This window comes from Sylvia atricapilla, chromosome 4, assembly GCF_009819655.1.
Source record: "Sylvia atricapilla isolate bSylAtr1 chromosome 4, bSylAtr1.pri, whole genome shotgun sequence".
Classification (NCBI taxonomy): Eukaryota; Metazoa; Chordata; class Aves; order Passeriformes; family Sylviidae; genus Sylvia; species Sylvia atricapilla.
Genome location: NC_089143.1, coordinates 59,071,832 through 59,088,375, shown reverse-complemented (window position 1 = coordinate 59,088,375; position 16,544 = coordinate 59,071,832). Strand labels below are relative to the sequence as shown.

General features: G+C 36.1%; 1 protein-coding gene across 1 annotated transcript in view; it reads right to left on the bottom strand.

Annotated features, from left to right (window-relative positions):
- LRBA (LPS responsive beige-like anchor protein) overlaps positions 1–16,544 on the bottom strand; it is a 363,721-nt gene that overhangs the window by 294,563 nt on the left and 52,614 nt on the right. The window contains exons 15-21 of the mRNA XM_066318056.1: positions 16,277–16,339; positions 14,365–14,462; positions 12,115–12,207; positions 11,208–11,316; positions 10,587–10,668; positions 8,835–8,958; positions 8,385–8,577 (exon numbers count right to left, since the gene is read on the bottom strand). Of these exons, the coding sequence (XP_066174153.1) occupies positions 8,385–8,577; positions 8,835–8,958; positions 10,587–10,668; positions 11,208–11,316; positions 12,115–12,207; positions 14,365–14,462; positions 16,277–16,339 (762 nt within the window). The remainder of the gene's footprint in view (positions 1–8,384; positions 8,578–8,834; positions 8,959–10,586; positions 10,669–11,207; positions 11,317–12,114; positions 12,208–14,364; positions 14,463–16,276; positions 16,340–16,544) is intronic.

Below are 16,544 nucleotides of genomic sequence, written 5' to 3'. Positions count from 1 at the left end.
TTCACTAAATACACAAACACACATTTCCTTATTCTCTTACATACTTGGCTCATTCATTTGGATCTCATCTAAAAATTCCATGTACAAAGTGATGATTAGTCAGTAGGAATATTTTCCCTTAAGAAAATAAGGGAAGTCAAAAAATATTTTTTAAGATTAAGAAGATACTATAAACTACAGTTAAATCAGAGATAAGCAAAGAAAGAACAAAGAAAAAAATATTTTTGGTAGGTTCTGAAGTTAACATTAGCTTTTTAACATACCATTTTCTCAATCAATCAAGTACATTAAAGCACTGCAAAAGCCATGCACTATTTTAAGATGATCTGAAGCATATTATTCATTTAAGTTCATTTAATTGTAACTTTAGTGTCCAGAAACAGAACTGGGATATCTCATTCCACTGGTTAAAAAAAAAAGGAAGTTTTCACATAGTAGTTTTCATTCAGTTATGCACAAAAAAAAAAAAAAAAAAAAAAAGTGAATTATTACAAATGATTGAAAGTTCATCCATCTGTAAAAATGGATCCATAATTTATTTGATTCTAGGATTTTGCTAAAAAGAGCATGTGGAGGGCATTATTACTTTAGAAATAATTCCTGAATTGCACCACAATCAGAATGTCAAAGGCAACACAAAATAGATCATGCTAATAGGCTGTGCCTAGCCCTTTTCACTTGTTTTCCAAAACATGATTAGGCAAAGCTGCTACTTCAGGTTTAATCACTACTTTTCTGAAGAAGGAATCTTAACAACTTGAACTTATCTCCAGCTAGCTTTGCCTCCTCTCCCTCTCCCTGTTGCTTCTTCCATTTCCAAAACTACTAAAAAGCTTTGTTCCAGCAAGCACTAAACAGACATTCAACAAATGAAAATGTCATTGTTTGATTTCAGCAAAACTCGCACGTACTCCCCAGAAAGCACATTGCCCCACGATATTTAGCAGTGTGAACATCTGTATTTTCACACATCATTCCTGTGTAAACCTCATTAAACTCATATATATAGGAGTAAAAGCTACCAAGTTTATGGCTCCTCACTTTCCATGAAGACAGTCTGTAGGGCTGGCAACTACTTCTGGAGAAATGGGCAGTCAGCTGTATCTCAGTTGGCACAACCTGAAACCTCCTCTTTCACTATAAAGCTTTTTTCTAGTGTGCTACCAAGCCCCATCCCCTTAACAAAAACCTATCGCAGCTTCAGATCTTTCCTTACCAGCCAAACTGATCATCTGGTTCACAGCCTTAAATCAACCTTGCTCGAGAATAAGTCAAAATCTGCTCTCTGTAAGTCAGGATTGTGAGGTTGCTTTTACTCTCCTCCCTCCCCTCAGAATCCTGAACTCCACCATCTCATGGTCACTGCAGCCAAGGCTGCCTCTGACCTCCACCCTTCCAACCAGGTATAGCCAACACTTAAAAACATGTATGTGTATGGTACAGGGATGCAACATCACTTCATAACCAATTTTATCTGAAACCTGGAACAGACAATGCTTTGGAAGACATCACAGAGCAATACTGAAAATGACACTGCACACTGCAGGATTTTTAATTGCCACTAAAAAGAAATAGAAACAAAGATCAGCAAGAAGGTCAATACTGACATTCTGTCTTCACAGATGGATAATGTAAACTTATGGGCAAATAAATACAAGCAAAATCTGATGAGAATCTACACTGATTTCAGAACAATGCAAGAAACTATAAGAAGAGAAACACTGGTGAAGAAAATGAGGCAATGAACTAAAGGAAAACATCACTCCCAAAAAAAACCCAAAATCTACTCAACAAGGACAGTAATTTCTACTTTGACCATAAACATCAACAAGAATTCATCTTACAATGTATTAAATACTGTCCTTTAAATAAAACTCAAATTAAAATGCCAAGGCACACAATTAGAGAGACCACATGAAACAGTATTTTTCTAACATGCCTTTTGAGTCCAGGGGTTTCTTACATAACAAAAGGATACAAATTTCAGAAATTCTGCTTTGTAAAATCCAACTTTTCACCAAGGTTATATAAACACTTTTGATCACTGTATCAATCTGCAACTTGGTTTGACAGGAAACCAAGAAACTGTGGTACTACAACAGAGGCACAACCCTTCTGTGGTTCTGCCTAGACAATTCTTCCCCCACAACTTCTATTGTATGATGTGGCATTTACAAAGCACACAAGTACACAAAGCCAAACTACACATACAAAACAAATAGCCTAAGGTTAACAAAATCAGTACCAACAAAAATGCAAAATGAAGCAGAAATGATGATTAGTAAAAGGAAGTGCACAGAGTACATAAAGGTATTGAAGATGAAACATTAGGATCTGCAAGCAAGCAACAATTTACAAGAGGACTGCTACCTTGAAGAATCTTAAATGTACATCAGTGATTTTTTACTTTCCTTAAGGCATTTGCAACTGTAAAGCTGATAATACAAAATTAATTACCAGAAATTGTTCTAAATTAGTGAGTTAAAAGGCCAACCATTAATCTTCCCCATCATTTGATGGTTAATCCATAGCTGTCTGCAATGCTTGGAATGCATCTCTACGCACTTCCAGTTGAAGACACTTGTGAGCTAATAACTGCAACGTTTGCCTCTGCCATTAATTTTAACTTAATTTGACACCCAACACTTACTAATTGCCAAGGAGAAAAAATTAGCATACAGCAATGAGAAAGGGTAAGATGACATTTGCATTAAAGAACACAGAAAATACATTTTAACCATATGTTAAGATTTTGGCCTTTTTTTCCATTTTCAGGTGGGCAATTTCATAGGGTAGAGAGGGGAAGGGAATATCTTGCCAGACAGGTCAGACAATTATATATATTACTGTTTCCTTACAGAGTCTGCTCAGTGCAAACGTGCTCCTATGCTGGTTTAAAAAAAACTCTTCATAATAAATGAATAAACTCTTCATAATTCCAAAAAGCATCACAACTTTTTAAATCTTAACCTGCTTTTTCCACTTCTCCTCTGCTAACACTAGCTGTTTCAAAAGCGTAATCCAATCTCCAACCACAAACAGACCTGTTTGGACAGGAGACACCACTATCAGAGAAATCAAAACTAATTTTCAGCTCAGCACAGGAAAAGATACAAAGCTACTGTGTGCACCACACACTGAGTTACAGTCTCACCCACTGACTTGAGGAATCCCTGGGCTGTTACTGAGTGGTTCACAGAAGAAAGCTAAGAAAGGCAACTTAAAATATACTTTGCAGGACACGACATATGAAAGGTTTCTAGGAACCGAAACTTCCACCAGAAACACATTCAGTGATGTACAAGGTTGGGGGAAACCACTGTTCCAAGATGACTTCACATTCCTACATCTTACATTTTCACCTAAGTAGCAATAGTTCTGTCTCTTTTTTTCTCTCATCTTGAGGAAAAAAACCCTATAGAGTAAGAAAGCAAACACTAGTCAATATAATTCATAAAAGTCTGCTTATCTGAGGAAGTATTTTATGTATAAGAGCAGCATTTTACTTCAAATCAAGGTAGAGCTTATAATCTTACAATAAATTCAATATCTTACAATAAATTCAAACTGCATACTGAACACGTATTAGCTCATTTTCACTAAGGAAATTACTGCTTTTAATGAGTTTAAATTGCAAGACATGAACGCACAGAATTGTCTCAAGATATGCATTTTTTCACTATCTCAATCCCTGCCACCATTCCTACAGTTCAAGGGACTGTCAAACCCTATCTTGTACACATTTGATATTTAGCTATGAACAAAAATATTCTGTAACTAAATTCAGCACTTATCACCCCATTGCTGCAATGCCCAGCTACAGGTCCTATGCACTGCTCACTTCTGCCATCCTTTTTCAGCATCTCCATATATTCTCGGCAGCCCTACAGCAAAGACTCCTCATCCATGATCTTAAATAACAGCCAGGAGACCTAATTCTGGCCCCACAATGTGAACAGAGGTGGCTGCAATTATGGAGGAGGATTGTTTCAAATTGCAGCAACAGCAAAGAAAACCACTAACAATTCTTGAGGCTGCAGACACAGGTCCCATCTTCCAATGATTTTTTTTATACCAAGTCATACAGATGAGAATCCTCTCTCTCCTCAAGTCTTCTTTACTTAGGGAAACTATTTCAGAGCTACTTCCTTCTTTATGCAGCAGCTCTCTCCACTGCAAATGTTTCTGTAATTCTTCTTTTCGAAAGCTCTGGCACTTAGTAGCAAATCTCTATTACACTCTTCTTTTAAGGCTTCTCTGCAGCTTTATAAAGGTTTTTGCCTGCTTTATAAATTCCCAGTTTTTCTTGCTCCCTTCTATACTACCCCCATTTCTTTCAGTTTGGATTAGTCAAATGATAGCATCCTGCAGCTTTATTCTTCTGCTCTCCATTCCTCAGGTGACAAGCTGAGAATCATTTCTATGTAGAATAAGTAATATTTATTAAAAAATAACTATTTACACCATTAAAATTAACATAATATTGAATAATTTCAAAGGCACTCCCAGCTTTCCTTCATGGACATACCGGGCATGGCACAAGTGAAAACCAAAAGCCTGCAATGGTACAATGACCCTCTGGGAAATGCAGATACTTTCCAGAAGATTAAAGAATACCTGAAGCCTTCAAAATTCCCTGGAGCTGAAGATATCTGCTGTGGGAGATCCTCCTGCCCTTATGGCAGGGATGAAAAACAGACAAAACTATCCTTAGCAAATCCTGGATGCCAACAGGATTTGGACTTCAGATTCCCATGGCCTCTCACCTTCTAAAACCACTAAGCCATGTTCACTCCTCTGCAAATTAGTTTAATTGCCACCATATATTAACTCCTCCACCACCCCACCTCTGCAGCTTTTTCCAGTTTTCCCTCATCAGACAGTGATGAAAACCTGGCAAACATAGCACACATATGTGCTCTGGGTTTTTTTTTTTTTTTCCACCCCCTTTAATTAAACGAGGAGGGCACAAAAGAATAGTCTAATTTAGTTAACAATTAAAATGTTTATTACAACTGTACTTTTGAATGAAAACTGTCAATTAGTTAGAAATATACTGTAAGGTCCCACTATTAACATTTTAAGATCATACTCCTCATTCAGATCAGTGAATAAAGTTTTTCCACATAAACAGCAACAGAATTGCAGCTTACATGTATTAACACCTCTGAGTCTTAACTCACTGAAAATTTCTTGAGCTACCAAAAACTAAAAATGATTCTCCACCTGAATGTATTTTCTTTAACAGAAAAGGAACATGAATCAACTTTTAGGCAGTAAAATATATTTAAGGGCCTGAAATAAGCAGATGTTAGTCTTCCCAGTAGTTTAAAACATTCAGATAATTCAGGAGTGCATTATATTGTGTAAATACTTTCATTCTTTTAAAACCTGACGAAGCTGAAAGGCTAAATAGGGATGTTGTCCATTCATTTCTTGTTTCCTATTATTCTTTACTTGTTTCCTATTATTAACCTCCAAATCATTGGTCCTTTGTAAAAAGTAACAGGACTAGACAGATAAAATCTAAGGCCTAGTTAGCATGGTTGCAATGTTTAAAAAACTCTTAGATCCTTCCATAAATTGAACACTGGCCAATCAGAAGAAACTGCAGTTGTGATTTAATTTTTCCAATAATATTTTCATTGAACTAGAAGCAACAGATTAAACCCCTTCGGATACGATAGTTTAATATCTGGAAAGCATCAAAAATAATATGGAAAATAACAAAATATGTGAGGAATAGTAAGAAATTTGGCTTTTAAAAGGTTGCACACACCTACACATCTTCTAAATTGTGAGTGCAAGGAAGCCAATGCAGTGCAATTATGCTGGAAAAGCCACTGCTGCTTATAAAACACCGTGCAGCTGTTGGAGGAGAGGGTTACAGTGACAAACAGCTTCCCTGCTACAAAGGTGGCAGGAAATCTATCAAACTGGACAATAAAATTGCAATTGAGTTTCTTTGGCTTTTTATAGCAGCTGCATGTATCTTGATGTGTAGCTCTGCAAAACCTATCCAATTCTGTAACATTGGTCCTTTATGCACTAGTTCTTTATCACAGAATGGTGTTATAAATTAGTGGCATGAATGGCACAGAGGGTTGTAAAAAGGAAAAATAAGCAGTAACCCAATACAATTAGAGATGAAATAGGAAAAACCCAAATTGGTTATTCTCTTAGCAATGCTAAGGAAATATTTCTGTTCCCATAATTCCCACATTACTTTGAAAGCATGCTAGAAATCAAAAACATCTGAGATGCACTTAGCATCGAACAATTTGCCCACTGAATTATGCCTACACCAGGTTATGTGTGAATCTCTATGAATCTCAATAGTAGTATAACAGGATACAAGACTATTTAAAATAAGTTGAATTAACAGGATTAAAAAATCTTTATAATTATCTGTTTATAAGGATATTTTTCAAGAGCTTTTTTGTGATTTATCCTAACATATGCTTACGTAATAACAGGCAGCTCTGTAGTATCATCTAGTTTTATATGGCTACTTGCATGAATTGTATGTATGACTTAAAAAAAAAAAGTTCAAATGGAAAGTGCATAACAAAGGTGAAATTTTAAAATCTTGATAATGGCATCATCATTCATATCAATATTGTGAGGTTAATTTGTGGATGCTTTTGCTGTTTATACATTCTCATTTTGGCTTCTGGAATTAGTATTAGTGGTGATGTCCAAACAAACTGAATTCCTTTATAAGCCCTTCAATACTTCACCACCACACTGCCCACACTCACACACTTCCAAATTTGCCATCATTCAACTTCTTCTGAAACAGGCCTGAAGAGCAGACAGATATTTTATATTGACCAGAACGTCAACAAAGCTAGACTTGGGAAAACTTACAGGGAGTTATTCCTACAACCAAGGACACCTCCCTGCTGCAGCATTCCAGGAACCAAAAATGAGAAACACAGATTGAAGTAGGTCATCTTCTCACTCACTATGGCCTTTCCACAAAAACATACAGCCTTTAAAATGCAAATTAATAAACCAGACCAACATTACTTATATCTATTTTTTTGTCTTTTCTAAAACTATAGCGTTTTGATCTTGACATTTGGCCATGGTATCTTCCTTTTTTTTTCCTCTAGGAACTCTAGATCATTGATTAGCCACATTAAGTCACTGAAGAGAATGACCAAAAATCCATATAACCTCTCTGACATAGGTGCTGTTTAAACGACATTTCTGACATTACATTATCTTACAAAGAGTGTCTAGGAATAGAAAAACAGATTATAAGATAATGGGCTAGCTAATTTCTTAAGTCAAGACACCAAAGCTCTGAGTAAGAGTTAGAAAGGTGGTCTTCCTTTATTCACCCCTCCATCTTTCCCCTGGGACAATTCCCAGAGACTCCCAGCAATTACACATATGCTGAACTATGCCACTTTTATATAAAAGCACATTAGGGATCTTCACTCTGGTTACAGCTTGCCATTGCACAATTTACCCATGCCCTCAGCATCCTGGGGCAAAAAAAGAGGAAACTGGTTTTAGAAGACTGCAAAGACAAAGAAAAAGAATATTAAGAACAGTCTGACACCTAAAACATGATCTCTGTAAGGGTTAAAATGTGCCTCTGGGTGCTTTGCACTGGAATTCCACTTAGCTAAGTGACTGTTTAATCAAGTTATTTCACCCAATTTTATTAAATAGATTTGTACAATTGTCTCCCCATAGCCCAAGAATCCACCATCAACCTCTCAGTGCAATAAATAGAGCTGCAAAATAACAAAGTTCTTGGTAATTGCAGAGACTGACCTTTCTTAAGAAAAAAAATCATTCAAAATCCAAGACCACAGAATTGCCAACAATTCCTCAGTATCATAAAGTGATCTTTTGGGTTCACGGATGTCTTTTTCACACTGCTAAGTTGCACACATTTAGAAACAGGTAACTTATAATTTATTTCATTAGAAGTAAATATTCTGACAACCAGAATAATTCTGAGGCTCACACTGGCCTCACTCTTTTGTTTAGAACAGGGCAGTATAAAATACCTTTTGTACTACCGCGCCTTATTCAGAGAACCATTAATAACTTTTATGATGCAACTCTGGTTGTAACAACAACAAAATTCAGACAGAACAATAATAAAGGGTAATAGTCTCATTCATACTGCCAGGATTTGCACTCTCACCCCATATTCCATGGCAGTTTAACAGCTGAAGCATCTGCCTTAACTTGGGTTTCTTTGCTTTTTACTCATTTGTTTCACAGCCTTTTGATGTTACTAAAAGGTACTTTTGTTGATGAACAGCTATGGTGCGCCACCTTGTGTCCCTGCTGTTACTAAAAAGCAAGACCAGCACCAAAATTTTTCGGAAATGCTCCTGAAATTTGATTCATCTCACCTTTGAATGTGTGATTGACAGTGTATCCACCCACACACGCCAGCCACCCCACTCATATTTTATTGCATGGTACAGCAAAATCCGAAATATGGTGTACACCATCTCAGTTATCTTCTGCTCCTCAGACGTCTTTGGATTAAAACAACAAAGGGAAAGCATCCACTCCTGCCAGACAGAGCACTGCAACAAACTCCTGCAAAACACACACATGCAATTGAATCACATTCTAAAATATATCTTAGAAACATACACAACAGCTAAATCAAGAATCCAACACGCTTAAAAAAATTGCTACATGCAAGCTTCTCTAATTTATCATACTGAAGACTTTGGTAGAGCACAGAATTTGCTGAAACAGCAATGAAGCTGAAATCTTCCCTCATGAGTTTAATTTACTAGGAGACCTTGTTATTTATTTTATCGACTTGTGCATAGAGCAAGCCACCTTACCTCCTGTTTTCTCTGCTGTTATTAAACAGCTTAATCATATCTGAGAGAAAGGCTCGCCGGACCTCCAGAGTTTCTGGACACTGTGGAGAATTACGGATCAGGATTGCAATAACCTTCAAAATCTCTGTAAAACAGTTCATGAGTAACAAAATATTAGGACCAAGCACAGCATAAAACACAAGGTCTCTTTCAACAGTGTTTGTACAAGGAAAGTGACACCACATAAAAAAGTTTTATACTGAGAAAAAGCACATCTCTATTGGAGAAGAAGGTTTAAGTAAAACAAATCCCTTCTTCCAATACTTTTCAGACCTAGTCATCCATCAGGGGGATTTGCAGGCCTCTAAAGAAAATAGAATCTATTGAATTACCATGTTTAAGCAACACAAATTTTACTGCATGACAATTGATAATCTATCAGACCCTGTCAGAACCATTTTTACATGAGGTTCACATAAAAAAGCATCTTTTAGAAAACAAATGTATGAGAAAAATGCTTTACCTTATGAGATTTTGCTCTACCTCAATACTGAATTTTCAAAGAATGTGACCAACTTCCAATTAAACTTAACAGTTTCTGTTATAAAACACCTTCCTAATACAAAATTTTATCTCTTACTATTACTATGTTTTCGGTATTTTTAGGAGGTCAAAATTGAGGATTCGTCACACTTTTTAAAGTAGTGAGGCAATGTCTTGTTAGTTTAAAAGAAATCAACTTTGTAAATTAATTAGGGTTTAATTTGAACACAGTCACTGTGATAGTTGCAGTTCATCTTGCACAACTTCTTTAAAGAGAAATTCCTTATCTGATAATAATAATAATGACCTAAAAAAGGGCCTCTAGAAGCCACTCTTCCTACCAGACCTACATAACTTCTGAATTATCTCAGTCCCCATATACTGACCACAGCAGTGACTGTCAACTTCAAAAATCTTAGGAGAAAGCAACAGCAAAGCAAAACATGCTCACATCTCTTGCTTCATACAGATTTACCAGAAGGAAAACGGCATAGTGTAACCAGCTTTCTTTCCTCCATATCTGCTTTGCTTTCTTTTCTCTTACCCCACCTTCCACCTGAAGAACATCTACAACTGTGACCTACATTTAGTGACAAAGCAGCTACAAAAGCAAAAAATCTGTTATTTCTCCACAAAAAAGTTAACTCCTAAAGCTCTCATAAGTCCATTCCATTATGTATAGAGCACATTAATGATGTATATAATTCAGAAACGGACATCAGTATCTTCTCTAAGTTCAAAAGACATCTAAAGTTTCATATCAAGATATTTCCAATAAAGCAAGCTAACCAAAACAGATACATTTCTCCTATTTTTCATCTCACATTGTCATACTGAATGTAATTTAAGATGAAAGGTGTTTCCATATTTCAGGTAATTTAGTCTGACATCAGTAAATAATGCATTCAGAATTTTGCTGGAACCTTAACATGTATAAATCAAAGTATCCTGTGCACATAAGTCTTAAAAAACCATTTCAAAACATGACTGCATCGCCAAAAAACGTGAGTTATGAACTACGGACACATAAAATGTCTTTCAAAGAGCTATAGAGACATACTTCGTACATAATTCCAACTAAATACGAGTCATCTGTCTTTTAGAGTGAAAAAGAAAGTAAAACTGAGATTAGAAGACTGGTAGATGTAATTAATAAGCTTTTTCACTGGTGGGGTTCTTTTAAAGCAGACTTTTCTTAAGGTAGCACTTGAAATTGTGTAGCATTCTTACGAGGATTTTGTATCTTCACAGTTGAATCTGGGTCAGGATGTTGTTTATGTATTACTTGAGTGCAAATCTGTTCAGTCAGAATCTAGCAAGAAAGAAGAAAATGCCATATCAACATACATGAAGACAGCTCACTAAAAAATATCTGGATGCAGCACAATCATCATCACCATTCCAAAAATCATCCCAAAAAATCCCCATTAACTTTCTTGATGATTTACTTCATTCTGTTTCTAAAACTCTATAAGCTACTTTATTTTTTTATTTCTCTCTTAAGCGCATACTGTTATTTAAAATACACTGGAAGACGAATGTGAATCTAGCAAAAGCAATTATCCTAAGGCAAGATCATTGCTATAATAAAATTCCACATCTACATGAGCATCTGCTTGAGACATACAGGTTACTCATTATCTAGAATTGTTTATAATGAGCATAACCAAGTTAAAGAGGGGGTAAATCCAAAGTAGCAAGCTTTGAGGGGGTAAAAAAAGCAGCGTTCAGCTGCATCACACTAAGGTTTAATGTCATCTGGAACATATCAGCACAAATATGTAAGCAATTTTCTAACAATGTCTTACAAGTAATTAGAAAGATTGGATCCTAACTACAGTGTATGACTACCTCAAACAGGACATTGTATGTGGTCATGGTGAATAAGCTTGTCTGAAGCATCAGCCTTTCAGCCAACAAAGAGAACAATCCGTGTCCAAGCATGACTTCAGCTTTTCTCCTAAAATGGTAGAGAAAGATCAAATAAACTCATGCATTCCATTTGCTTTAGGGGAAAAATGTTTAAAAAACACGTGCCTCAAGAAATACAAAATCACTGGGAAGATATTTTTCTCATTTGTTCCTTAAGTCTGTCACTTTTGGTGATGGGAAAGGGGAAGTGTTCAGATTCTGAAAGGACAAATCATTCCCTGAATGCAGCCACCTTTCTTCCATCAATGAGGTCCACTCACCCATGGGCCCAAAATACTGAAACACAGCCTTGGGGATTTCTTGATAAACACTAAGGAAAGGACACCTTTGCCCTCATTTCACTCAAAAATGCAACCATGGACAGCAATCTCAACCGTTATCTACTGTCACAGTCAACTCGAGACATGTTAAACCTTGTTCTCAGTAACATGGGGTTCCATCTCACCAGTCTAATTCTTACTGTTGATTTCACTGGAAATGGGTCACTTCAAAAAGCAGGAGGCCATACTGCAAGTAACTATTCAATCAGCTTGTTAAGGAAGTGATAATGCCTGGACACCAGCTGCCAGCAACAACCAATACCACCATACCAAAAATACATTCCTGATAAATGGACTGGGGTAGGTGAAGAAGGGTAGCTCCTATCCAGTGAAGTTTGTCTAGTGATTAACCTCCAATATAGCTTTTTCCCCCTTTACACACAGATCGGTGTCTATACACACAATAATTTATACCCAAAATAACATACAGAATGTCTGTGTCACAATCTACCTTTACTACTCCCTTTCTTGGGAGGTTTAGTTTTAAGACCCAAATCAGTACTTACTTTGGAGCAAGATGCTTTAAGAAATATCCCATCACTTTCAGAGCTTGCACCCTGATGCCTTCACTTTGTGATGCTAAAAGCTTGTAGACAACCCTAAGTGGAGAAAACACATTGGTCTTCTGTCAATGTGAAGCATAACAAATGCAGGGTTTTGGTCCTTGTAAACCTCCCATAAAAACTAAACACATCTAAATGTATTTATCAGTTACATGCAATTTCTTTCATCACTTACTTTTTTACATGGGCCACATCATTATCTGATTCTAGTTGGACTGTGGTTCACAGTATTCAACAAATTAATTAAATCTATGAAATATTATTTAACTTATCTACATGGGCTACTAAGCTCTCTCTTGAAAAAAACAAATTCCAAATGTTCAATGAAAACATATTGGAACAGAAGGCACAATACTTATGCTTTACCATAAATAAGTTAAGATAAAATTTTTGAAGAAATTTGGATCCCTTCACTAGGGGGAAGGAAAAAGACCTACCTAATTTAAACAGTCTTGGAGAGCCTTTCCAAAACTATTCCATGTTACAACATGGCATTTTAGATCTGCAAGTTTTAAAGGGTTCAAGGACATCAAGTTTTTAGGCCTTATCTATACATAATTGAGCACTCATCAAGAGTTATGTACTTCTACCTTTATATACCCAAAAATAATTCTCAGGACACCTGAACTAAAAAAAAAAAATAGTTCTATCCCAGATACCAGAATTAAAAGTAAAACTGAAGAGTGATTAAAAAACAGTTATGCATAAAAAATAATTTATCCTAGATAATGCTGCAACCACAGAAACTACAGAAGGAAACAAATAAGCAAACCTATGGATGCACTGGCCATTCAAGCCAGGGAATCCATTTCTCTGCTTTCCTTTACAGAACACTATCAGGGTTTCCTAATTGTAGAGGGGAAAAAGCATTTCCTTTCTTCCCCCAACCCCAGACTGGTTACTTCAATATCTTTAATTTCAAAAGAACTTCAAATATTTATAAAGCTTTGGAAAATTATTTTCAAATTTCAACATTATCATGTCCTAATTGCAAAAAGTAGATTGTATCAAGAAGCATATAAACAATCCATTAAGTGATTGGAGACAATACCTGAGCAAGAAGTGGAACAAATGAGACAGGAAAACAAAGTGATTTCTCACTGTGGACTCACTATTCATGCTGACTTGCTCATATACTTGTTAACAAAAAACAAAGCACCTACTGCTAGTTGTTAAATAAAACCAAATGTACTGCATTGGAGACCCAACCTGACATTCAAATACTTTATTATTTAGATGTTTTATTAGTCTCCCATACGTAATACATTATCATACAAATGAAATCAAATCTGATGAAAATGGTAAAAAAACCCCAAACAGTCTAGCACTAAAAGGAGAGAAAACAATTACAGACATGCCTGAATCCAGTCTCTTGAGAAAGGGCAATTGGAAAAAAATATATAAAAATATATAAAAATGTATAAATGGGTTAACCAATAGGTCCAACTAAATGTATGAAATGAGACTCCTCCTTTACACAGTGAGAGAATTATTATTCCCGACATCCTTCTAGGAATCGTTCTTACATTTGTTTGCCTGTCCCAATTTTCCTTCCACTATGTTCAGGCAGGTTCCTGCTAAATTAGGAAAGTCCAGTACTGTGGCCACCCTCTGAGAGCCACAAGACAAAATCAGAGTCGTAATTTAACTCCTCTTGCAGATTTTCTACTTGTACAAGTAGAATTTGCTATTTCTCCTACTTTTCTCTCATTATAGTGTCAAATACTTTTTTTTCTGTTTGTTGGGAAAAAGCCTGCAAACAGCGCATAGCACAAAGTGCTACTTTTAAATAAGTAAGTTTTTCTGGAAAAGTCCCAGAGGGGAAAAAAAAGTGAAGAAAACTAACAAGGATCAGAAGACATCTGAATCAATTTTTGTCAGCCCCCTCCCAGTTCTACAACATCTGTCAGAATGGGGGCTGAAGACAGAGCACCAGTAGATGAAGACATCAATGCACAGACTGAAATGGATCACCCCCTGTTAAAGTGTGACTGACAGCTTGGAAACATTAAAAAACCCTCATTGATAATAAATCCAACAGCACCTCTTGTCAAAATGAACACCTGGACCCAAAAATCTCCCAAGATGAGGAGTCTATGATTGCAACACACACATTGATGAGAACCGTTCAGATTTCTTGGGAATTCTTGCAAGCAACAGTATGGTCAAAACACTTCGAAAATCCAAACTTACTGTAATCCATTCCTCTGATCAAATGCAGGGATCATAGAACCAGGATGCTCTGACATCAGAGCAACCAGCAACTGCAAGACATCCATTAGATTGTCATCCTGTTGGACAAAAGTGACAAATGTGAATTCACAACACATAACACTAAAACATTGTTTTGGATAAAAGAATCACTACAAAATATTTCAGAAGTATGTGGAGATTAATAACAAACTACAGACCAAATCATTTTGGCCAGGGTCAGAAGAACTATAGCTCTAAAAGGCAAGCACAGGAGAAAACATTATGAAAAATACACTTGATTGTTTAGGGTGAAAAGTGATTTATCAGTGTCTGGGATGTAGGGATTTGACAGGCAATGGAAATTGAGACTATGTTACTTCCTTCCACACACGTGCTCCTCTGTTTGCATGTGTATTTCCCAATCCTTTCCTGCACAGGAGCTACAAATAAACTGCTGCACATTTTCTGGGGCACAGGGTGGTGTTTAATGAAGTTTCTACTCAGAAATGTTCAAACCATGAGGGAAAAAAATACTACCACCTGCCTCAGACAATATTTTAAATGGGTAATTCAAGCTGCTTAGTAAAGTTTTCCATACTTTTAGTCCAGAGCACTCTAAACTATAGTTCATTAATTTGTTCCAAGTTCCCTGTAACTAAAAACAATCTAAGAAATAACAAAATGAAGCTGTCTTTTCCCATACTCCGTAGTATTAAAATGAAAGTTTATTTTTAAAACAAAAAGAGCCCACAAATAAAACACTGTCCAGCACTTTTGAACAAACACTCTGATTCTTTACTCTAGTGTATTTTGAACACAAACTCTAATACTCTCTTAGAAAAATCAGTTTTACATCACCCAGAACAACTCTGTTCACCTGATGATACTATCAGCTGACATTACAGACACTATCACTATTTAGCCATATGGGAAGGCTAAATTTTCCTTTTTTGTTGATGTTTTTCTGAATTCACAGTTAGATTATGGGATTTAGCATTCACAGATCTCTTACACTTGAGTATGCAAACTGCTAAGATATTTAAAACATCACATCCTCATCTGAAGGCTATAGAAAGCTTCTGCTATTTTAGTTCACTCTTAGATATTACCAAGAGTCTTATTTTTTACTTCTCCACATAAAGCAGAACTGCTTGACTATGGCACTACCAAACAGTAGTAATCAGCACAGAAAATAAAAGGAAAATATAGGTGTAAGCAAAATCTAAAATAAAAAAAAATAAAAAAAAATCTACACTGCTTGAAATTGAAGTTCAATTAATTCCTTATTTTACCCATTTCAAGCACCCTTACAGAGATGAGATCAGTTAGATTTATGTCCCCATTTCCCATGTCTTTGATGTTGCATCTGGCATAAAGTGCCTTTTCCTGGTGCTAAAATATGAAGATGCAGATGCATCAGTGGTAACCAACATTTTCTCCCAATTAAGTTTATATGTTTCTCTTAGATGCCATTAACATACATCTTTATTTTTTTAATGCATGTTTTCAATTTTATTGCTTTATTTAAGAAGCAAAATAAAAAGGAGAAGAAAAAACAAACCAAAAAATATTACTTAGGCAGCCTAAAACAAGGTTTTGACTTGAAAAAAAGTCAGTCTCACCATCTGTTTTTCTGCTTGGCAAATTGGTTTGTAGAACAACATAAGAAACCATTTTGACTTACTGGCTTAATGAACTTCAATCTAACATTGAACATAGTGCTTAAATCACTGCAAGAATATTGGCATACCAGCACACTGCTCTAAAGAACTGGACAATGTTTGCTACTTCCTCTGCAGAGCCATCTTGTGGCATAAAGGAAGTTATATTTGAAATTATTCAAACATCTGGTGGTCGCAAACAGCACTAGGGTGCCACTGCTCATAAACACATCCCCCAAATTAAAAATTACCTCATGTATAGTGAGCAGGTAATTGAGGATAGCCTGCAATTCATCTTCTTTTATTCCGTAGTCCTTTAAAAACAAATAGGTTTTAAATATCACCTCTCAAGTACAGAATGCTGTTTCCAAAACCAGCATTGTTAGAAGAAATGTTTATATCACAAAGCAAGCACCACACAACAAATTTGCTTTCACTTGATCCTGTAACAGCTTCATAGTTGCAAGGTGGCTTCTTCTCTGCCCCCAGAAGCGCCCACTGAATGCCACAGAAGTGGTT